The sequence below is a fragment of the Podarcis muralis genome, chromosome 16 (genome assembly GCF_964188315.1).
Source record: "Podarcis muralis chromosome 16, rPodMur119.hap1.1, whole genome shotgun sequence".
Taxonomy (NCBI): domain Eukaryota; kingdom Metazoa; phylum Chordata; class Lepidosauria; order Squamata; family Lacertidae; genus Podarcis; species Podarcis muralis.
Genome location: NC_135670.1, coordinates 1405059 through 1429742, shown reverse-complemented (window position 1 = coordinate 1429742; position 24684 = coordinate 1405059). Strand labels below are relative to the sequence as shown.

The following is a 24684-nucleotide window of genomic DNA, read 5'->3' as shown; positions in this document are numbered from 1 at the left end:
CCCACCTCCTGTCCCCCCAAAACAGTTCTTCTGTCTTGTCAGGATTCAACCTCAATCTATTAGCCACCATCCATCTTACAACCACCTCCAGACACTCAAACAGGACATTCACCACCTTCACTGGTGTGTGGCCCACGGGTTCTGTGTCGAAGTTCTCTTGAAGCCCACTTGGTCTGAGAGGGTGGACTGCCATCTGCTAATTGCTAGTTCTGGATAGGGCTGTTTTTCTCATGCAGCAATTGCTGTCCCATTCCCAGTGTTGAAACAACCACCTGCTGCCTCTTTAATTTGGCTCAAGGAATTGCATGGCCTCTGTGTGTGCCGACTTTGGGCAGATTGAAATAAAAATATACAAAACCTCATGGCTATTAACCACAATCTCCGTACACCTTTACCATCAGGCAATGATAACATTCTTCAAAGGGTTATTTTACCAAATGTTATTGAGACAAATAACACAGTACAAACATGGTGCCCAACATACACACTGTAAAGTCTCGTGAGATCTAGAGCAGGGACCAGATATGATACAATGACCAGCTTATTAATGCACGGTTGGTTTCTGTGGTCCTACAGCACCTTGAGCTGGGCTGGGAGGTCCAGATACTTGGCTTTCTACACTTCGGCTCTGAGAAAATCTTGGTAAGGGGCAGCCACAGACTTAAATCTATACCCAGGACTCATTGAAGATCATTCCCACCATTGCAGTGTGAGTGTGGTGTCTGATACCAGAGCCAGAGTTTTCCAGCATAGGTTTTTGAACAGCTTCCAACCTTGTAACAGCAAGCACAGGGGCCAAGTGTTGACTGGACTGTGGCCAAAAGAGGATCTCTGTGAGCTACATGAGGAGGGAGACATTTCCAGGCCTGCAGGAGCCCCAGAGTTTGCAGATGTACAAAAATCTGAAAGCAAAAGACTTAATGGGACACCTTCTCTCCCCAAAAAGAGACTCAACCAAATGAGGATTATGGAGTGAACATGCCAAAAGGAAAATGGAGAACAGGGTGAGGAAGTGTGTGTGTGTGTGTGTGTGTGTGTGTAAGTGTAATATTCTGATTGAAATCTAGAACTGCAACATATTGTTGCAGGGCACATTAATTCCCCCCCTGAAGTATTTCAAACAGCAGAGGGTGGAATCTGGAACTTAAAAAAGAGGGGCTTTGCGCTTTCTAGAGTTCAGCCACAGAAAGGCTCTTGATATGAGAGATCTGAAAAGCTGAAGGCCAATGTGCAGACAATAGGTTGGGGAGAAATGGAGCCTTGGTTTAGGAACATGGGAAGCTGCCTTTCCCCCCAGCCCTACCTGGAGGTGCATTCAGGTATGGAAACTGGGACCTTCTACATGTGAAGCAGGTGTTCTACCACTGAGACATGGCTTTCCCCAAATGCTGCATACTGCTGTGTCAGACCATTGGTTCTTCTAGCTGAGGACGGTCTACACTGACTGGAAGCAGCTCTCCTGGGTTTCAGGGAGGGGACGTTCCCAGGTCTACTTGGAGATGCTATTGTGGGTTTAACCTGGGGCATTCTGCATGCAAAACAGGTGTTCTGTCCCTGAGCTAGGACCCTTTCCTCCACCGTGTTGACATGGAAACATACCCTGTTGCATCCATCCCTTTCCCATAACCAGAAACCCATCTTCATTCCAGTCCCAGTTCATGAATTGCATCATTCAGGATGATCAATCAGCGACAGCATCACCTTCCTCTTAGTTTTGTTTAAAACTGGAATGTAGGAGTGCTAGTTTTGCTTTCATATTTACTTTGATACATCATGAGCACAAGGTCAGGATTGCTAGCACAGTCAAGAGTCCACTGCCCTCTTACGCAGAGCAGCCCAAAGGGAAGTCTATTGTGCCACCTAAGGAGAGATTCAGGTCTAGCAGTTGGATGTCAGATGCTATCCTGAGCATGAGGTTGCATCCATTCATAGACGGTCTCTCTCTTTCTTACAAACAGCCATGAATGGGCTTACTAAAACATTTATGGGAGGTAAGTCTGAATATTTATTTATTGCCATCTTGTCCATCTCAAAAGCAGAGTCTTCCTTTTAGTCATGTACCGGTAATTGCATGCTAGAATGGTTCTGGTTTCATGTTACTGCTGCCCACAATGGCTTACATTTCAGGAGAAGAGTGGTGGGCATTCTTTCAGTCTCTGCCAATCTGCCCAATTTTTCCCTGGGTGGATATCTCAAGACTCCACATCCCTCTTTGCTTTCTTTTGAGGATGGTGGAAAACTCCATTGTATGGACTGATACTTTGGAGAATAGTTTGCTCCATAGTTTAGAAAGCCTTGGATCATTCTTCCTTCCAGGGTTCAGCTTCAGCAAGATATTCTCAAGCCACTTTGGAGTGAGGGCTTCCAGTCATTTCAGAGCGAGGACTTCTAGTAAATTTGGAGTGAGGGCTTGTAGCAGAAAATAAGGTTTCACAATAAAAGGAAAGAAAGGAAATTTTGCCTGTGAAATATTCTCTTCTCTTCTGTGCCAAAAAACAAAAACAAAACATAGCCTTGGCAAGTCCCAAGTGGTGCTCAGAGGGTTTGGCACATCATTTGGTTTTTGGCCCCTGCAAAGGTGATGTTTCTTGACAAAACCCCTCTTGCTGGATCCTGTTAAGAAACAGAATTATATTTATAAATCAGATGGCATATTGGGGCTCTCCCATAGAAGAGAGGACAGACTTCTTCCCCTCTACTAGATTAAAGGATCTAACCTAGACTGAGGGTAGATCTCAGTTGGACATGAGGAGAAACGTATCAATGGTAGAACCAGTTTGACAATGGGAACACTCTCTAGAGCTGCTGGAGCTTTCCTTTGTTGAAGGCTAGAATCACACACAAACATATTTGGTGCATATATTTGTGCAAAAAAAAAAATCACCACCATTTGATATACAGTGGTACCTCGGGTTACATACGCTTCAGGTTACATACGCTTCAGGTTACAGAGTCTGCTAACCCAGAAATAGTACCTCGGGTTAAGAACTTTGCTTCAGGATGAGAACAGAAATCGTGCTCCGGCAGAGTGGGAGCAGCAGGAGGCCCCATTAGCTAAAGTGGTGCCTCAGGTTAAGAACAGACCTCTGGAATGAATTAGGTACTTAACCCGAGGTACCACTGTATTTTTTAAGCCCATCCAAAATATCATGGACCTTACCAGGCCTATGTGACTTCTTCAGAAGAATTGTCCGGGGTCCTTCGGATCTGGTCGTAAATAGTCGTGACAAGCCGTTCTTTCTGGGGGCTTCTCTCCGCATTATTTTCCCGGAGACCTAGGGACTAAATGCCAATAAGGAAGAAGTTTGTTTGTTTTTAAATGATGTGGCATTTGCTGAGAATAAAAATGACGCCCCCCCAAACACTTGGGAACATAGGAAGCTGCCACATACTGAATCAGACCATTGGTCCATGTAGCTCAGTATTGTCTACACTGACTGGCAGTGGCTGTCCAGGATTTCAGGCAGAAGTCTCTGTTGGGAATCTGAATATGTGCAGCTTCATACAGAGTCAATTAGGGTTTGGCCGACAGCCAAGGCAATGTAAAGGAGTGTAATCTGCCTGGTGATACAGAGGCATAGAGACAGCTCCATGATTGGTCAAGCTCTCACCGGAATAATGATTTATGGCCTATTAACTGGAATGTGTTAGAGTGGCGAGTGCAGGAGTTGGAGGTTGAGAGTTGTGAGTCGTGAAAGAGAGAGCTAGTTAAAGATCCGTGTTCTGTTCCTGTAAATAGTCCACTGTATATAATAAACTACAAGTTACTGGTTCCTGCTTTGTCCATCCTGTCTGCAGCCAGTTGCCAATTGCTTTCATGAACTCTGCGTTTACTCTGCTAGGTCTGGCTAAGGTCCTGCAACAAGTCAGAAAGTTGCAAAACACCAATAGTCTCTCCCAACGCTATCTGGAGATGATGGGAACTGAAATGGGACAGAGGCTCTACCACTGAGCTATGGCCCTTTCCTTAATCTGAGCTCAATTTGTGTAGCTGTGGAGAGATGTCTAGCGGTTGGGCTCAAATGTCCTCTTCTGTCACGGAGCCAGCTGTTGGGCTCAGTGGTTGGGCTCAAATGTCCTCTTCTGTCATGGAGCCAGCTGTTGGGCTCAGCAGTTGGGCTCAAATGTCCTCTTCTGTCTTGGAGCCAGCTGAGACGGCTCCTGAGTTGGATGAGGAGGAGCCAGAGGGGCTGGCAGAAGAGGAAGCACTGGAAGGTGTGGGAGAGCAAGGGGAAGTGGAGGCAGGACTCCCTGATGTTGGGGAGCCCCAGCACCACTCCAGCTCTGGCACAGAGGGAGAGGGCACACCACTTTTAGCCGCTCAGGACAGGAGGGGGTTAAAGCATAGGGATCAACACAGAGGTATGAGATTACCAAGACTGCTCTGCTGGAAGCGGAGCTGAAAGCCCCCACTCCCAGGATCTGTTGCCGATGATTTGGACGCGTGAAGAGATACTCTGTACTTTGTAAATACTTGTACAATAAAGACTGTAAATACCACTACCATCGAGCCGAGGGATTTATTGCGAAGGGCAAACCTCCCCCCTTTACATCTTCATAGGCCAGTAGCTAAAGAAGGACCTGTGAGGTCCTGCAGTGGTATATTCTGAAGTTCAGCAGACTCCCATAGCCAAGCCTTCAAGGAAGAGTCCATAGCCAAGCTTTTGAGGAAATAATTCCTCTTTCTGCAAAACAGCACTAGGCTGACCTGGGCTTCCACCCGGCAGAGGAGAGGCCCAGTGGGGGGGCCTCAGGACAGTCTCACCTTATTGTTACCTTCTGGGGGGCTCCTCCGAAGGATCTCTGCATACTGGGGGTCAGATGGGCTCTCCTCCACTTGAACAGTTGGAATGGTAACTTGGAAGAAGAAAGAGATCGAGAGAGATCTGTGTGAGAGAGATCCTACATTGCTTTAGGTGGGAACTGTTTCAGCCTGAGGACCACAATCCCATCTGAGCAACCTTCTGAGGGCCACATGCCAGTGGTGGGTGGGGCCAGAGGGAAAGTGGGCGGAGCAACCAATGTAAACACTGCCTTAGGCTACTTTCTGCACAGACTCACAACCCAGTCTCTATCCTCTACCCAGGCAAGAAAGAGGCTTTATCTGATTCCAGCCAGGCAAAAATACTGTATTTGACCTGGGAGCAGTTCTGAGGTTAGACAGAGAGGTCTGGAGGGCCACATCTGTCTCCTCCCCAGGTCTCAGGCTCCTCAACCTTCCATTTTAACATATGTATTGTCTAATCTGGTTGCTCCTGTGACAGCAACAACAGTTATTAAGCATGGGGAAGTTTTTGTCAGTGGGGAGAGACACTTATGAGGAAATTTTCCACAGGCAAAATCTTTCTGCATCAAGGAGTTCCTAAAGGCACAGAGTTTTTCAGAAAAGATGGTGGCCCTTGCATTTAGCTTGCACTCCTTTTAATTTCTTTTTTCAGTTAAGTTTTATCCAGTTCTTCAGTCAAAAAGCCTCCCAAGAACAGCTTCCAGTTCCACATAGACATGGCAGTCCCTGCTCTTGAGACTTACAATCTAAAACAGACATGGCTCAAAAGGAAAGTAGATTGGGAGGGAAGAGGAAATAAGCAAACTCGGGTAAAATTGCTTAACTCCAAGTTGTTCTGATGACCAGCAGGGGTTGAAGTGTTCTGTGACTTGTGAGTTTCTTTAAATGTGACATTATTAGGGTTGTAGGGGAAGGACTGGAATACTCCAAATGTTTGGCTCACTAGCTTCTGCCGATTTTTCATTATTGATCCTCCAGCACCAGAAGGCAGCCCCAAGACTCAGCACTAGCAGGACGAAGGTCAGGACGACGTAGCCTGACTTGGAGAAAGAGGCCTCGGCTGTTGGGATTGAGAAGGGTGCAGAAGGTCAGAGCCAGCTTGCAAGATCTACTACTACACACACACACACACACACAATTCCAGCAGCAAACCCCTGCTGCTGCTTTTTGTGTCCTTCCTGGTAGCTCACAGGAAGAAACAAGTGTGTAGATCACACAGCAATACAGCAGCAGCAGCTGTAGACCACTACCCAGTTGCAAGTACACAAAAAAGGCAGGACTCTTGAATGTCAGGCAGAGGTTTCAGAGAAACAGAAAGGGAAAGAGAGAAAAACAACAGATCAACATAGGGATATCTGATAGTTTAGGCCATATCTAAACTATCTGATAGTTTAGACCATAGGGATATCTGATAGCATAGACCATGGACAAGCTAAAGAGAAACTAGGAGAGGAAGAGTTATTGAAAGGAGAGATGAAATTACAGAGAAAGGTAAGGAAACAAGCTGGGTTTAAGAACTCCAATAGTGAGTAAGGAAATAGAAAGGGAGAAATCTAAGGGTCAGGGAAGCCAGGAAATGTCTTCCTGGCTTTGCATGATTTTGCCTCTGTACACAGACACCTGGAGCATCGTTACAGGGAAATTGGATGGGAGAGGCTGACACACACACACACACACACACACACACACACACACACACACACCACAAGCCTTGCCTCACCATGAGGGAAGGATAGGGGGCCTTTGCTGCACATTACCAGAACTTCATTCATTTAGGTTCAAAACTCCGTTCACAAAAGTTCCTGTCTAATCAGAAACCCCAGAGCCCTGACAGCAGCCCCGAATGTCAAGAAAACCAAAGGCGTTGCATCTGCAAGGGAAGCTCAGCTCAGTTTGCAGAAGGAGCCCACGACTCCCGGCTGAGCCCCAGGTTTCCAACAAAGGAAAACAAGGAAAGTGTCAATACCAAATGTAGCAATTCACTGATAAATGTATCTGTGTACAGGCTCAATGGGGAAACTTTAGAAATTCATAAGAAATCATTGTGTATCAATCTTCTCAGTTCTTATAACTTATAAGTTGTTTTGTGTGGATGATAAAGCTGGAAAAGCAAGAGAAGTATTTTTAAAAGTGTTCCATGTGGGGAAAATTCCTTTTTTAAAAAATTCCTTCCTTAAAAAAACAAAAACATCTGTACCTCCACTCTGGCAGATCCTTTGCAAGTCAAAGGACACGATCTTGTGCTCGATGGGGTTGCTGGCCGTGCAGGAATAGGTGGTGTTCAGGGAGGCAGGCAGCAGCGAGAGGCGGAGAGTCTTGCCGTCGGGGGAGACCTGGTATCTGTCAGAGCTCCCCAGATCCCGGATCGGGTTTCCTTTCCTCCAAGTGACGTTGACCTGCTCCTTTCCCGGAGAGAGACACTGGAGCGTCACATTGCACCACTTGGACGTGCTAGAGACCAGCTGACTCTGTATCCGCGGAGTAGAGACGGGTTCTGGATGCCAATGATGAGGAAAGATGAAAAATGATATGTGGTGGATGTCAGCCAACATGAAGTTTGAACAGATGTCACAAAGTCACTCTCAGGAATTGGGAACCAGGGCTTTCCAAATAGGACATTACATTTCTGCCTTCTCACACAGGAGCCAGATGAAATCTACACTCTGTTTCTAAGCACAGTAAAACTGCAGACTCCTGCATTTCAGAAATCCCAGTCATGAGTTTGCAATGCTTTAATAAATCCAGTATCCAAAGCGCAATGGAGGAGGGGAATTAGCTCTCCCATTTCCTCCCAACACCTAAATATTTCTTAGCAATGAGCTGCGGATAATGTTGGTTTTGCTAAAAGTCCAGATGAAATTAACACATTTGCCTCTTTAATTTTGTGCATCAGTGTTAATTTTCTTAGGCATATAAGATCCCTGTTTGTCTCCACAGTGCTTCCCACACACTTGTGGAAACTCAGATGAATTTTATGATTCTGTTTTAATGGCAGATCCTAAGATTACTGAATTTCAGTAATCCAAAGCTTACTGAAAATACAGCCAAGATCCTTTCCATAACCATCAAAATTAGGCCACAACTGTTAAAGGAAAGATGAATGCAGAGTCGAAAGTGTCTGCATTTTTTTGAACTACATTTGATTGCTCATCAACTCTGCTTTACTTAAAAATACATAATGTGTGGGTGCGTAAATATATATACATACACATACTCTTCTACTGTGGTTGTCTTGAATATTGAGGGGGGAAACTGTCAAATTCTCACTTTCCCAATCTTAATTTCAGTTCTACACATCGGTTTAAAAGGTCGTAACAGCATTTTGGTGTGAATTTATCCTAATATACACATTTTTACATGCAATTTTCCCTAAAATGTATTTTGTGTGTTACTGTAACTAATATTAGCATTTTTTAAAAATGGAAAACCTACCCCAGCCTAGCCATTTTTGTCCATATTACTTGGTTAAAGAACTGCATTGCAGAATTCAGAGAAGGGCAGATTTTGAAGGATGGCTGTGTTTTGGCACTCATTTCTTTCTGAAATTCTGCATTAATGTGAACAAATCCCTTACTTTGACAACCCTATCCTGTATCCTGTATCCTGATGTTTATGTACTGTCGACTGAATAAACAAAAGTATACTGTTTCTGGTAAAACAGGGAGAGAGATGACAATTGGGCTAAAAATTGAAATTCTGCTAATTATTTTATTTTTAATATGCATGAGTGGACATGACTAACTCAGGCTCATTAATTTCCATGAGTCAACATGGAGTATAACTTAGTTGGATACAGCCTAATGACCCACCATAGACCATGAGGCGGAAGATCTGATCTTCAACGATAGCTGGGAATAACTTCACTCGTGCCCCAAAGACACCGCTGTCATTCAGCTCCAATGCCTTGATTCTGAGCGTCTCATTGTACATTTCTATCCTCTGCTTAAACCGGTCACCAGGATCCGGCCGTTCGAATTTCCCATCCCGAAACAAAGCCACCAGCAGCGCTGGGCCAGATCCAGCCCTGTAGCTCCACTCGATCTCCTTCAGTTTGGCTTGTGGACCAATGTTCACAGAGAGGGCCACCGAACCTCCCAGGACCCCGTTCACCTGGCGAGGAGGGGTGTGTGACTGGCCAGAGATGAGATCTGAGGATGATACAGAAAGGGAATGGAACAGTAATAATCAGAGAAAAGAGATTTGTGCACAAAACATAGGGATTTGTGGGGCAGAATTATTTTTCTTCCTAGTCCTAGGCTTAGAGTGTTGGAAGACATAGCACAGTGTAAAAGAAAGTACTTTTTCATGCAGCACATTGTTAAACTACAGTGGTACCTAGGGTTACAGAAGCTTCAGGTTACAGACGCTTCGGGTTACCAGGAAGTGGTTGCTCCACGTTAAGAACATTGCCCCAGGATAAGAACGGAAATCGTGCACCAGCGGCACAGCGGCAGCAGGAGGCCCCATTAGCAAAAGCATGCCTCAGGTTAAGAACCATTTCAGGTTAAGAACAGACCTCTGGAACGAATTAAGTTCTTAACCCGAGGTACCACTGTACAGGTTTTGCTCCCACAAAAGGTAAGTCACCAACCTGATTGAAAACTGAGTCTCCAGTGTTGTGATAATACTCACAACCATGATATTTTAGGCAACAATCCAGCTAGCTGACTCTGCAGAGCTAGCAGAGTAGACCCAACCACTTTTTTTTACTCAATAGAAGAATTTCCCATTGAACATACTGCTAAGTTGGATATGAGTGTTCTTAAATATCTGTGTTTTATGTTTATAGTAGTAGTAGTAGTAGGGGCTGCCACTCTGCTTACTCCATTTGACAACCCTTCCATGACAACTACGTCGTCAACTCCTACTCCCTTTACATCTGACCAATTCCCCTTCCCTTTATACCCCACCAGCCCCCTCACTTATCCCCTCACAGCTCACCCCAAACTCTCCCCATAGAGTTTACCCCACCACCCTCTCCTCCCATCTCACCCCAAACACCAACCCCTTTTAAAGGAGGAGGAGAGTGACTTCAGAGAGTGGTTTGACCTTCGGAAGTGCCTCCCCCCTTCATTAAACCTCATGGCAGCCATATTTAATGCCGGGGGGAGGTGCTTCAGGGGGCAGTTAGACAAACCCTTCTCTGAAGACCCCCTTTCTGTTAAACAGCTCACATGGCCACACTGCTTGCTTGCTAACCTGCCTGCTGCTCTGTCATGAAGCTGGAGTTGGTGTGGCCCCCTATCAGCAGCCACATGAACTTCAGCATGACGACAACCTTACACTTTTATGTATATAGGAAGGAAATATCATCCATAGCAAAAGCCACCTAAAGCCTGTGGGCAAGCTGATATTTTCCTTTTAAGAATTAAGTCATAAAGCCCACCATCTGGAGACTTCATTGAACATGTGTTCACATACAGATTTTTGCACACTTCAGGGGAAGTGTTATTTAAAGTCTATTTATCTGCCGGAGGATCAGATCCTTAACCAATCTTGTCTTGTTCTGGGAATAAGTTAAAACACACATGGGCACAGTGGATGTGAAGATGAAGTTAGGCCACAGGGTGTCACTGTTTCAAGAATCTGGGCAAGGTTTTAGGTACACATGGGCATGTGGCTGTGAAGAGGAGGGCACTCCCCTAGGTGGCGCTGTGTCAAAAATATCCAGACAAGGTCCTAGATGGACAGGAAATGGGTTGACCCACTGGCAAATTCTGAAGAAGACCTGGATCTACTCATACCACTATTTCCCCCTCCTTCTATTTCTTCATCTACTCAGGCAATAATTATTGAACCTAAGAATGTTGACTGTGCTGTTAAGGGCTCATTCACCTGCACACCAGTCAAGCCATCTTTGGCTAGCATTGATTGCCAGTCTGTGTTGACCAGACATTCCACCTATGCAAGAGAAAAAACAGGCAGAATTCAGACCTCAGAATGAAAATATAGGCACATCAGTGGGGGACCCTTAGCTCTCTATTGCATACTGAAGAGATCAATATGAATTGGATACATTGCCAAACTGAAATACAGCTATTGGTTCCATCATTGTAAACCGGTGTTGCTTGGGTCCTGATCAATATGAGCTCTAGGTCGTTCCACTTGTCACAGGGGGAGCAATTAAGAAATCCCAGAGCCAGCCTTTTACAGTGTTGCACCATGATCCCATGCAGGTTTCCTGAGAACTAAGTCCCAATGAATTCAGCAGGGCTTAGCTTCCAGGAAAAAAATGTTCAGGTTGGGGAAGGAATTTGATGTTTGCAAATTCCATTAAAAGAGCATGGGTGCTGGAAGAGGCCAAAGGGGACCCATCTAATCCAGCCTCCTGTTCTCACAATGGCCAGATGCTACCCCCCAAAAACCTAGGAATCTAGATAAACTGCCTCTGGATCTGGAGGCTCCATAGGAACATAGGAAGAACCTGCTGCTGGATCAGGCCAAAGAGGGCCCATCTAGTTCAGCATCCTGGTCTCACATTGGCCAACCAGATGTCTCAATAGGAAACCAACCAAAGCAGGATTCGAACACAAGAGTCCTCTCCTCTCCTCTCCTCTCCTGTGGTTTCCAGCTACTGGTATTCAGAAGCGTTGCTTCCTCTGACTATGGAGGAAGAACATGACCACTGTGGCTAGTAGCCACTGGCCTTCTTATCTCCCAGTTCCTATTTATAGCCATTCAGGTTGATGCCCATCATTACACTGTGAATTCCATAGTTTAACTATGCATTGTGTGAAGAGGTCATTTCCTTTGTCAGTCTGTCCTGAATCTCCCATCACTCAGCTTCACTGGATGGCCCCGTTGGGTTTTGGTATCATAGTTTCCTCTCAAGCTACTTTATGGTGGATAAATCTTATACATCTCTATCATGTCCCCACTTAACTGACTTTCTTCCAAACTAGTAAAGGTAAAGGGACCTCTGACCATTAGGTCCAGTCGTCGACGACTCTGGGGTTGCAGCATTCATCTCGCTTTATTGGCCGAGGGAGCCGGCGTACAGCTTCCGGGTCATGTGGCCAGCAGGACTAAGCCGCTTCTGGCGAACCAGAGCAGCGCACGGAAACGCCGTTTACCTTCCCACCGGAGCGGTACCTATTTATCTACTTGCACTTCGACGTGCTTTCGAACTGCTAGGTTGGCAGGAGCAGGGACCGAGCAACGGGAGCTCACCCCGTCGCGGGGATTCGAACCACGACCTTCTGATTGGCAAGCCCTAGGCTCTGTGGTTTACCGGTAACCCACAGCGCCACCCGCGTCCCTTTCTTCCAAACTAACACCCCCCCCCCCCAATTGCAACTTTTCCTCAGATGGGAAGTATTTCAGGCATTAGATCATTGTGCCTGCTGGTCCATCGTGATCTGATCTGCCCCTTCTGAATGAATACCGGCAGGTTGCATCTTAGCTATGCATCCTATTTCACACTTCTCTGAATGTTGCAACGCAGATCTCGGCTCAAGGAACATACCAAAAGTACATTTAACAGCGCATATTTTGGAGATGCACATTTAGAAACACACATTTTGACAGGCAATGTTTATTTTAAGGGGAATGTGTTTTAAAAGATTTTGCCACTAAGGAGACTGCAGTCTCCACTGACCTACATTCCAAGGAAACCAAACCTGGGTAAATGCAACAAAATGGTTCTATTCAAACACATATATATTGTTATAGATTTGGGGGGATCCCCCTGGACCCTAGAAATTAATGAATGCAAGGATTGTGGTTATTTGGGGTGGGAAGAGAGAAATATAAGCTGCAGATGAATTCCTGGGTAGCCAGGCCAAGCTAGGGCCATTAAGGGAGCAACAGAGGGTCATTGAGGGTCCTTTGAGGACTATTGCCAATGCAAGAGAACTCCTTCCCCCTTACCCTGAGGTGTAAACAAAGATGGGGGTTTGAAGGGTTGCCAAGGTGAGGGTGTGTGTGTTTGATGGGACAGGAAATGGGAGTTTTCAAGCAAGGGTTGCTAGGAGGGAGAAGCTGGAAAAAGAGCTGAGATCCATCTTGGGCAGGCTGGCTGAAGGCTACCTGTGCTGCTGTGGGGTACTAGCACCTCTCGAAAGGACTATGCTGTAAGTTTTGGACTCCCTTCATGCAGACTGAAGGTGTAAATAGGTGAATGAACCATATTTCTTAAAGCCACGGCAGTTTCCACCGCTCCTTCGATTCTCTAAAGGAGTACAGGCCCTGTGTGAGTGCCTGGGACCCTGTGGGCTCTTGCCACCGCTCATCAGAGAGAGAGGCAGGCACCCGGCATCCCAGGTGGTCTCCCATCCAAGTACTAACCAGACCTGCTCCTGCTTAGCTTCTGAGACCAGACCAGATCAGCGGTGTTCAGGGTAGTGTAACAATATATAACTTGAGCATAAGACAGATCTTGCTTCCCCATTAGGTTTTCAGGTGAGCCCCAAAACCCAGCACAGAGCCAACATCTCTTTGTATCTCCAGCTTTGATGTCATGTGCATGCGCAGAAGCAGCAAATCGCGACCTGCGCATGCGCAGACGCGGTTGTGTTCTGCTCATGTTGCGAAAGGGGCTCCAGAACAGACCCCATTCACAACCAGAGGTACCACTGTACTGGTGAGGTCACCTAAGCGCCCAGCTAAGGCCATTGTCTTACAAAGAAATTCGTCTGACTAGTTCAGCAACAGAATTCTCTGTTAGATTTCAACCCTCGTTGGGCACAGAACCCCAAGAATTGGAAGGGGCTCAGCGCATCATCCAGACTGTTAAATCCACAACAATAGATTTAAATAGAACTCAAATGCAAAATTTTTGTGTGGATTTTACAGAAGCAACCCTGTCACTTATTTCAGGAAAGGGATAAAATGGACTTATCGGCGAACACATGAGAAAGTGATGTGGGCTGTGCCAACACTGACTCGCCTGTCTCCGCTGCAAACTTAATTTCCTTGGGGCAGGGGGAGAGGACAGGATAGTGCGTAATAAGACTATTTCCAACGCAGAGGCGTGACACAAATCCCAACAGCCTTGAGAGGTCACTGGCGATTCAAGGACCCGATTGCCCTCGGTCAGAGATTGGGAACATCTGCAGCCCTCCAGATGCTTGTGCGCTCCAGCTCCCATCCTTCATCTCTGGCCGTTGGCTGGGATGCCTGTTGTGGGCTTGGAGCCCAACATCTGGAGGACAACAAGATTCCTCATCCCTGGGCAATGAAAAACCTACGTGGGGGTGGAGGGAGGGGAGAGAGAGAGTGAAAGCCATGCACTGCTGAACTTTGCAATTTGGATGATCCCATTCTATCTTCTCCAGAATCTGGATCAAAGCTTCTAGCAGTGCCCCTGGTTCTTTGCCCCCACGATCCACTCCATGAATATCACAGGCCCAGATCCCCCTGTGACACTTAAGCTGTTTTGCAACATGCTGGGAAATCTGGCGCACACACCCTCCTCCCCCCAGCCAGGACACCCAAAACTTGTCAAATTGCCCCCTACATCTGGGTAACATGGTGTGACAAAACTGCTGAGTATGGCCCTGTCTCTCCTGCTGGCATCACAGCTAGAGGTCTCCCTCCTTCTCCACCCCCCTCCCTGCTGCTGCCTCCCCTTTGAGGAAGAGGGAAACAGATGTGGTTTGGTATTAAGAGAAGATTAAATACCCACATCAGAGCTGTCTCTCTCTCCTACGGCTTCCGCCTGCCAAAATTTATTGTGAGCTGGGCTGTGTTCTGGGTTTAGCCTTCGCCTCTCTCTCAGATAAAAATAAATCAATAAGTGGAGGGATAAGGGGGAAAAAGGAGAGAGGGGGTCAGTTGCAGTGATCCTATTTTCCTGGGGTTTCTCTTTATTATTTATTAATAATTGCAATCTTTGATTGCTGCTCCTTTGGAAAATGCCAAGAGACCTTCTTTGATTTCATTAGGTACCAGAAACAAATAACAGGCGGTGCAATCTGTTTTCTCTCACCCCGGTTGTTTTAGTAAGGTTTTATTTATTCCTTTGTGTTTATATCTCACCTTTTTTTCCCCATCTCCAAGGAGCTCAAGGTGGCTATTGCATGGTTCTTTCCCTCCATCCTCCTTTAGCCCCTGCAGCAGTGAGGCTGAGAAGCAAGCTGTGGCTGAGTCAGAGTCATGGCCAGTGAGCTTCATCGCCAAGTAGGGATCTGAACCTTGGTCTCCCAGATCCAAGACTGACACTCTGTTTGTCTATATCTCCATCACACTGACATCCCACCTTTTTCTCAGTGTGGTGTAGTGGTTAAGAGCGGTGGACTCGTAGTCTGGTGAACTGGGTTTGAGTCTCCGCTCCTCCACATGCAGCTGCTGGGTGACCTTGGGCCAGTCACACTTCTCTGAAGTCACTCAGCCCCACTCACCTCACAGAGTGTTTGTTGTGGGGGAGGAAGGGAAAAGAGAATGTTAGCCGCTTTGAGACTCCTTCGGGTAGCGATAAAGCAGGATATCAAATCCAACTCTTCCACTCTTCTTCTCAAAGGGGTTCAAGGTGGCATATGTGGTTCTCTCCCCCTCTACATTTACGCTCCACAACAATCCTGTGAGGTAGGTTGGGCAGAGAGCCAGTGACTGTCCCAAGGTCCCTGTTAGACCCAGAAAGTGGCCTTACTCCAAGTCCCATCCAGCCTGGCCGCATTGTTCTCTAGTCTGCCTTACGTGCTCCATCCTAACATCATGAGTCAATCCTCTCCCCGGGGCCCTTAAATCCCTTCTTCTTCCGCTGTGACTGTTGTCTGGGTTCACCTTAAGGAAGCGGCGGATTGCGGAGATGGGGGAGGCAGGAACGAGGGGGGTGGGTAGGTTACTGGGATGAAGAAAATTGCGTCCACCATTTATCACAGCTTTATCCCATTTTATCCTGAAGTTGGTTAGAACATTGTAATCTCCGCAAATCCCCTGTCCTCAAAGCTGAAAGACATGACTGGTTAGCAGGGGCTTGGAGGGAGGAATGAGTTGGGGGGGGGAGAGACACACACACACAACTGGTGGATTATTACAAATAAATAAATAAAGGGCTTAGGAAAGGAACGTTGAGAGGCAAAGATGACAGGCAGCGCAAAGGAGATGTGTGCAGATTTGTCGCTTCCACAATTTACATCCCTACAACCCTCAGTGCAAATTTATGTTCCCAGGGCAGTATGAGATACACTTTTATTGCATTTATATATCACTTTTCTCTCTCTCCAATGAGCACAAGGTGGGGATACATGGTTCTTCCAACTCCTCATTTAATCCCCGCAACAACCCTGTGAGGTAGGTTAGGCTGAGAGCCAATGACTGGCCCCCCGAGGTTACACCCAGGTCCTAGTCTGACTCTCTATGGCATCACAGTGGATAGCAGTTGCTAGATGGACTGATTTCAAACATTAATTTTACTCAGAGGAGACCCATTGAAATGTGACGGACATAGCTAGCTTCAGTCCATTCATTTCAATAGGTCTACTCTCAGTAGGCCAAATTGAGAATCCGAGGAACAACAGGCATCCTTGCTGGAAACATCTGCAGCCTTTAAACCTGCTTAATCCTGTGGCATTTTATAAAACAGATTAGTAATATTCAGTCCTAACAGAAGCGGGAATCACAATCCGCCAAGGTTGTTATTATTACCAGTAATCAATCAATTGCCTTCTTAACCACCATCTCAAGGCAATTTACATATCAGATAATCAGAAAAACAAAAGCAATACATTTAAAACAAGACTAAGACCCTAACAAGTGTACACTCGTGGCAAAGACCCATTTATTCAGCTGGAAAAGTCTGTGGGAACAACAATGTCTTCAGTTGTTCCCAGAAAGTGCAGATTGAGGGCACCTGCCAAGAGTGAGGAAAACGCTAGCAGTCCCAGGAACCTTTGCAACTGCAATCCCATGAGCCTTTGCACTGACCTTTGAAGCCTGTGGGGAATTGAAGTTTGAGAAAGCAGATTTGGAGGAAGCAGTTGTGGTGGGGTTTGATGGATTTTTGGCAGAGTTTGGGTTTTTTAGAAGGTGTTCCCCACTAAACGCCATTTCACATATATGTGGGGTATCCGGGAACGTAACCCCCGTGTAAGTGGGGAGACGCCCGTATTGTTTTCATTAAGAGATACCCTTTTCTACACATTCATCTATTTGTGGCTGGAGAACTGCACAGCAAAATTGGAAATATTGTTCTTATTTTGAGGAGCAGGCGAGTTTCGATTTCTGTATTGTTTCAGGAAATGTGAATTCGGCAGAAGTTGGCATTGCAATACGAACGAAACTGGATTTCTCCCTCATCCTTTCCTGAAAGGCTATCAACTATAACACGTTATAAGTGCTCTCATGGGTTAGATGCATGAATGGTGGTCGTCAACTGGCAGATGTTCAGATATGTGGCAAGGGGAAATAATTGTAAGCTGTGGGGTCAAGGGGCCTTGAGATGCAGTAAGTCTGTGTCATTCCTTCGAAAAGCTCAAATATCAAGCAGGGTGGGCATTCTCATCCTTAACAGGTCAGCTCTACCACTAGCCAAAGTTGAGATAGCCGGCTTTTCCTCCTGAACCCACCAGCCCTTCCCCTCAATTGAAGGACAGAGTTGTGTCTACCTCATGGCCTGTTTTGCACCTCCCTCATCTCATCTCCTGCCCTTGAATGCATTGGAAGATGCTCTCCTACTGTCAGTGTTTAATCAGATTCAGCTGCTCTACATTGAAAGAGGTGGAAGACGCCATCTTGGTTTTGTGCCTCAGGCAGCAAAATGTCTTGCACCAACCCGGAGCATTAGTTAGAGCTGCTATTATCATTCATTATGAAAATGTCTATTGTGCCCTTCCATAGGTAAGGTGCTATTACACCTTCAAGTTAAAGCTTTTGAGGTCTCACAGCCTCCCACACAAGGAACTGTGAAATTGGTAAGTCTAAGAATAAGCTGCACTTTAGTAGGATAAGAATACAGCGATTTTAGAAATTTTCACTTCTCCAAATATTTCAAGGCAGTTTTTCAACCAACAATTACAAAACTGAATCTTTTAGGGGAATGTGTGCATGATAGATAAATAAATAAATACATTAGGGTCAATAACATATGAAAAATTATCATGTTTGGGCAAATTGCTTGCAAAAATCCCCTGTACATTAGTCAAAACTGCATACAAAATATGGAGAAATACATGAATTTTCAGGATTTTTTTATTTTAAAAAAGCAAATTTCTGCAGAAATGTGTAGGACTCAATTTAAGATTGGAAAACTGAGAGAACTGGAGTTAACAGATCTAATTATCCCTGCTTCTAACCGATTAAGAAAAAAAACACACACCCCAGGCTGAATACGAAGAATTAGTAATAGGAATGAACTGAGCAGTAGATGAAATGAGAGGTGTCTGAGGAACTGCTAATTTCGCACACACTTCACATTACGGGTCCTGCATTCCTTACAGAAAGTGTTTCTGGAGCTGTGATCTCTTCCTCCCTGGAGCGTCTCTCATGTGCAAGTTATTTGGAGCTGTAACATCTGGTTGTGTGCTAATAATATCCAGCCACCTTTGCTACCAAGTTGCCTCTGCAGGCAAAAAAATTGCCGAGGGAAAAAAAAAAGATGGAGGAGGATAGAATCTGGATCAGGGAGTCAAGAATCAGGGAGAGTTCTTTTGCATGCCATTGCATAGAAGATGCAAACTTTCATTTCCACCACCTGCGTCCCATGGAAATCATGTCAGGCATGATCCTGTTGCGAGTCACTTTGAAATGAACTGGAGCTGCACGTTAGTGTAAATGCAACTGGTGTGTGAAAATTGCATGGTGAACTGTGCCTTTTGGTTCTCCCCAGTGCAGACCAGGTTATTTATCAATTTAATCACTCGTTATGCTTATTAGTCACTTGTTACCTAAAAGGTCACCAAGCAATTTGCATTTGAGAACATAAATGCAAGCACATTATGCCATGGGTGAGGGATGCATGTAAAACATGTGAATCTGCTTACTGAATTTTTATAAATAAGGATCCGGCAAGGCAGTAAGTCCATGGAACCGAGATACAGCCTGGTGCAAGGCTCAGTAGGAGATATATGGGTGGCATGATTATAGGGGAGTGGGGGAATTCTGCTGAAAGCAGACACTGATTTGCCCGCAAGCGCCTTGCCTACTGCTGGAAGATATTTTAAGCTGAAATAAATCCATGCTTCTTTTCTAAAACAAATGCTCAAGGCAGCAACCCGAGTGTGCTCATGCCCATGCTTCAAAAACAGTAGAAAACAAACAAGACCAGAACCACAATTTTCAAGCCAACCTAGAAGTCTTCCTCGCAAACCTGACCCTACGTGAGTTTACTCAGAAGTAAGCCTTTCCATTTTCAGTGGGGCTGTCTCCCAAGTAAAGGATGCAGAGGATACCCCAGAGGGCATTAAGCAACCGTCAATAGTCCCGTATGCTAAAAGGCATCAATAGAATCGCAGCAAAAGTTTCACACGAGGTTAAGTTTTTATTCCAGCCCACCTCAAACAAGGGCACACTGAAGGAAAGTGAATTGTGCCTATAGGGTGCCCGGGGGTGTGTGGGAATAGATACACTCTCACCTTTGTTAAATCATCTCGCCTCCAAACACCAGGTCTCCACACACAAACACACACACCCATCCCCCAGGGATCTTCTGTGTCTTACACGCAGGTCTAATTCACTTACCTGTTAAGAAGCTGGCGAGTGTCAGGAGCAATAAAGCGAGAGCATTCTTTCTGAGCATTGCCCATTTCATCTCCATTTCCGCCCTGCCAGATTCCTCTTTGCCCTGCCTGTCTCAAGAGCATCTGCTGGGGAGGTGGGGAGCTGCCACAGGGAGAAGCACATCACGGAGTCCTTGGAGATCTCTCTCTCCTTCTCTCTCCCTCCCACTCTCTCTCTCTCCCCCACTCAGATACAAGTGTTAATTAGCACCCCTTAACTGATCATAATTATTGTTTGCGGCTCTTCGATAGCAACTGAGTTCCTGAACAAATCTCTGTGTGTGTGAGAGAGAAAGACACTCTCTCTCTTGTGCGTGAACAGAGTTTCAGTCCCGGACGGCGCGGATTATCACCAGATGACGATTTAATCGGAGGGTTCGGTGCAAGCGGGCACTGATGTCGCATCTCATCAGGAAATCCTTCATCAGGGCAATTAAACGATCTCTTCCCCCCAATGTAAGAACAGGGGCCTGACCAAATTCCTGCTCAGACTTGAGTCTCGGAAGGACAACAGTTGCTGGGATGCACAAGGAGGGGGGAGTCCAGCTGCAATCAGGTCCTGCTCACAGATTAACCATCGGGGCATCTGGTCGGCCACTGTGTGAAAAGGATGCCAGACTAGATGGGCTCCCTTTGGCCTGGACCAAGCAGCCAGGATGCTATTGTCTTCTAATTTTAAGCACAGTATGGGGAGGGGGACCTCACAGTGAGCCCTGAACAGCACAGGGGCCCAGTCTCCGAAATTCACACCTCTCTGAATTTTGCAAAGCACTTCCTCCAGCTACGTGATTTGCATAAACTGAGACACCGTGTGCATTCTATTAGCACCAAAGTGTGTTATATTAGGGGGAGATGCATATAAGCATCTGTCTATTTGGAGAAATTTGTGGCAATATGGTGATGGATTTTCACAAAGACTTAAAAAGATTTGTAAACAGATGTGGAAATGCGGAGAATGGAATTTTAGGTTGGGGAGGGGGAATGAGAACTGAGAGGAATGGAAATTGATGGATTTTCCTGTCCTGAACTGCAGATGTTGGGGACTCAACCCAGAACCTTCTGCATGTAAAACTGATTTCTTTTTCTTTTTTTCCATTCATATCCCACCTTATTTCTAAAAAAAAAAAGATAGATAGATGATAGATGATAGATAGATAGATAGATAGATAGAGATGATGATAGATGATAGATAGATAGATAGATAGATAGATAGATAGATGATAGATAGATAGATAGATAGATAGATAGATAGATAGATAGATGATAGAGCTAGATGGATAGATGATAGATAGATAGATAGATAGATAGATGATAGATAGATAGATAGATAGATAGATAGATAGATAGATAGATAGATATAGATGATAGATGATAGATGATAGATGATAGATGATAGATGATAGATGATAGATGATAGATGATAGATAGATAGATAGATAGATAGATAGATAGATAATGATGATGATAGATAGATGATAGATAGATAGATGATAGATAGATAGATAGATAGATAGATAGATAGATAGATATAGATAGATGATAGATGATAGATAGATGATAGATAGATAGATAGATAGATAGATAGATAGATAGATAGATAGATGATAGAGATAGATGGATAGATGATAGATAGATAGATAGATAGATAGATAGATAGATAGATAGATAGATGATAGATAGATAGATATAGATGATAGATGATAGATGATAGATGATAGATGATAGATAGATAGATAGATAGATAGATAGATAATGATGATGATAGATAGATGATAGATAGATAGATGATAGATAGATAGATGATAGATAGATAGATAGATAGATGATAGATAGATAGATAGATAGATGATAGATATAGATAGATGATAGATGATAGATGATAGATAGATGATAGATAGATGATAGATAGATATAGATAGATGATGATAGATAGATAGATGATGATAGATAGAGATAGATAGATAGATGATTGATAGATAGATAGATAGATAGATAGATAGATAGATAATAGATAGATATAGATATAGTATATGAAATAAGGATCTGGCAAGGCAGATCACAACAACCCTTTGAGGTAGGTTAGACTGAACAACAGCGCCTGGCCCCCAAGGTCACTCCCAGTGAGCTTCATGGCTGAGTGGGGATTCAACCCCTGGTCTCTCCTGGCTCCTAGTCTGGCACTTTAACCACTGCGCCACATTGTCTCTCCCACTGACCTATGGCTCTTCCCCCCAGAGCAGCCTGCCCGCTTCACTGTTCTCGCTTCTCAACCTGCCCAAATGCAGGTCTTGTGTGTCCTAGACTTGGGGTTGACGAAGGGACATGCGCTGCTGTTCAGAAGTGTCGAAGCATCTTCTATTTTTGTGTTTGGTGGTTGAGGAGGGAGCGAACAAAGCTTGGCTTCAAAAAAGAGAGAAGAGGGTGGAGAATGAGAAGAGAGAGAAAGAACATAATGACTTGTTTTGTTTCTTGAGGAAAAGCAGCCCAAGTGTGGGCATGTCATCAAGCAGCTGGGTTCTGTTTTTACCCTGGAAAGCAAGAAAAGGTGATTCACGAGAGATAATGGCGGTGCAACTCTTTTTCCCCTTCTGCTCAAATAGCAGTTTCTATGGAGAAAAGTAAAAGATTCAGTCCACACTAGGGACACGTAAATCTGTCCATTACACATCCATTACACACACACACACACACACACACACACACACACACACACACACAGCAACCTGTGAAAAATTACAACAATTTAATCCTCATGGAAATTCAGCAGCCTTTTCGGGTGACTCTCTCCTCATATGAAATTTTTTTGGATGCGGTTTTCCAATAATAATAATAATAATAATAATAATAATAATAATAATAATAATAATAATAATTTATTATGTATATCTCGCCCATCTGGCTGGGTTTCCCCAGTCACTCTGGGCTCTGGGCAGCTCCCAACTGAATATGAAAACACAATACAGCATTAAACATTAAAAACTTCCCTAAACATCTAAAAAATAATGCATCTTTGCATGTTATATTCACTCATAAATGCATTTTGATGCACAATTTCGATGCCAAGGCCCAGCCCCACATGACGTACCAGCTCTGAGGGGCAGGCAAGGGGGCCGGGCTGCCCTGGGCCAGAAGAAATGTGAAGTGGAACACAAGGAATCTTGATCCCCCCCCCCATTAAAACTGTTTTGTGCATCCATGTCTAACCTTGCCCTTTTCTAAAATTTATTTATTGATGTGTGTGTATCCTCCACCAGGGCCAGGGCCTTTTCAGTGATGGCTCCGACCTGGTGGAATGCTCTGTCCCACGAGACTAGGGCCCTGCAGGACTTGATCTCTTTCTGCAGGACCTGTAAGAGGGTATGGAATTGTGTATCCTAAAGGAAGGCATGGCTGGCTAGCTGGCAACATGCACCCAGAGGGGCCATGTTGGTGAACCTTTCCTTAGTCCAACCCCTGTTGATGCAGAAAATCAACAGTCACAACATCCCTGACAGGTGGGCCATGAAGCCTCTGCTTAAATTCTTCAGTGGTGCGTGCACCCTCTTCTGAGGCCACCGCTCACTCTCAAAAGTCTCATACTGTCAGAAAGATCTTTTCATCTAAATTGGATTTCTAAGGATGTCTTGGAAAACCATGAGGACTGTTTCATTCCTTGATTGACAGCAGTTATAAAAGCTGCTGAGTGAGTTTCCTTCCAGGGAGGGGGCTTCCAGATTTTAAAAGAGAAATAAGTATCAATGCCAAAGAGGAAAACAGGACAGAAAGATATACAGCGTCACAAAAAATGGAGGAAGGAGATCTGTTTATGGGATAGCGAGACTGACTGGGGTTAAATGCTGCTGATCTCTGACTCACAGTTCAGAATCGCTGCCAAGTGATTCCATGGAAGAGTAAAGACGTCATGTGGTTCATTTCTATCACCTTCCTGGCACCCAAAAATTTCTTTTTGATGCATTGACAGCTAGGGCATAGTTACCATACCGGGAGGGGTAACTAATGCTGCAGAAGATAGAATTGGGATTCAATATGACCTTAACAAATTGGAAAACTGGATCCAGACTAACAAAACGAATTTCAAGAGGGACTAATGGAAGGCTGTAAAGTTAGGCAGGAAGACCCAGCTGGACAAATAGAAGATGGGAGGGCACCTGGCTTGCCAGTAATACATGTGAAAAGGATCTAGGGGTCTTGGTGGACCACAAGCTTCACATGAGTCAACAGTATGATGCAGCAGCAAAAAACGTGAATGCTATCCTAGGCTGCATCAACAAAATCTTCAAGGTTCTTGTATCGATTTATAAGGCCTTACACAACGTGGACCCAGGATACCTCAAGGGCCATCTGATCCCTTATTTCCCTGCTGGATCACTGTGACCTTCAGGTGTAGACTCCGTTAGTGCTCCTCAGGGGCTCAGATGCACAGCTCATATCCACCAGAAACTGTTCCTTCAGTATTGTGAGTCTGGCTCTTTGAAACTCAATTCTGGCTGAGATCAGAGCTGCTCCCTTCCTCTCTGCTGAATTTCACCTTCCTTCATGAAGACCTTTGCATTTCAGCAGCATTTCAATATTATTTTCATCTCAAATTGATATTTATTTCTATTGTATCTTTTGGAACCTTCTTCTACACTGCACAGGGACTGTGGTGTTAAGTGGTATATAAGTTTTTGAAATAAATAAAGTATTTTATATTTTTAAACTTATGGTATGCCTATTATTCCTGCAAAAAAGTTAAAGGTAAACGACCCCTGACAGTTAAGTCCAGTCGCAGATGACTCTGGGGTTGCGGCGCTCATCTCGCTTTACTGGCCGAGGGAGCTGGTGTTTGCCCACAAACAGTTTTTCCAGGTCATGTGGCCAGCATGACTAAGCTGCTTCTGGCGAACCAGATCAGTGCATGGAAATGCTGTTTACCTTCCTGCAGGCGCGGTACCTATTTATCTACTTGCACTTTGCTGTGTTTTCGAACTTCTAGGTTGGCAGGAGCTATGACTGAACAACGGGAGCTAACCCCGTCACGGGGATTCGAACCGCCGACCTTCTGATCGGCAAGCGCTAGGCTCAGTGGTTTGGACCACAGCACCACCCGCGTCCCCTTAATACTCCTACAAGCCTTTGCTAACTTGGTGCCCTTCATATATTCTGAACTACAACTGATGCCCTGCCCCATACAGCCAACAGATCTTTCTGGGCCGTCCAACCCAACCTGTAGCAAACTGTACCCATCTCTTCCATCATCTATTA

General features: G+C 45.1%; 1 protein-coding gene across 2 annotated transcripts; it reads right to left on the bottom strand.

Annotated features, from left to right (window-relative positions):
* Window positions 1-1190: 1190 nt before the first annotated feature.
* On the bottom strand, window positions 1191-19617 carry LOC114587183 (SLAM family member 5-like). 2 transcript variants are annotated; one of them, XR_013390954.1, is made up of 7 exons: window positions 19403-19617; window positions 8596-8934; window positions 6984-7280; window positions 5730-5846; window positions 4777-4857; window positions 3161-3282; window positions 1191-2613 (listed from the first exon to the last, which is right to left on the bottom strand). XR_013390954.1 is itself a non-coding variant. In XM_028711164.2 (7 exons), the coding sequence occupies exons 1-6, from the start codon at window positions 19476-19478 to the stop codon at window positions 3166-3168; spliced, it is 1038 nt and encodes a 345-aa protein (XP_028566997.2). In that variant the 5' UTR covers window positions 19479-19617; the 3' UTR covers window positions 1191-2613; window positions 3161-3165. The 2 variants fall into 2 exon arrangements, 1 of the variants encoding a protein (XP_028566997.2); XM_028711164.2 differs by having other exon boundaries at window positions 4766-4857.
* Window positions 19618-24684: the final 5067 nt, after the last annotated feature.

What these genes read in the sequence shown, in the direction of transcription:
- LOC114587183 (XM_028711164.2), bottom strand. Translation starts at nt 19,478, where the DNA reads ATGGAGATGAAATGGGCAATGCTCAGAAAGAATGCTCTCGCTTTATTG. An exon ending in AAGGATCTGCCAGAGTGGAG is followed by an intron (nt 5,847 to 6,983) that starts GTACAGATGTTT and finishes CAATCCCAACAG; the next exon opens with CCGAGGCCTCTTTCTCCAAG. An exon ending in CCCCAGAAGGTAACAATAAG is followed by an intron (nt 3,283 to 4,765) that starts GTGAGACTGTCC and finishes ATTGGCATTTAG; the next exon opens with TCCCTAGGTCTCCGGGAAAA.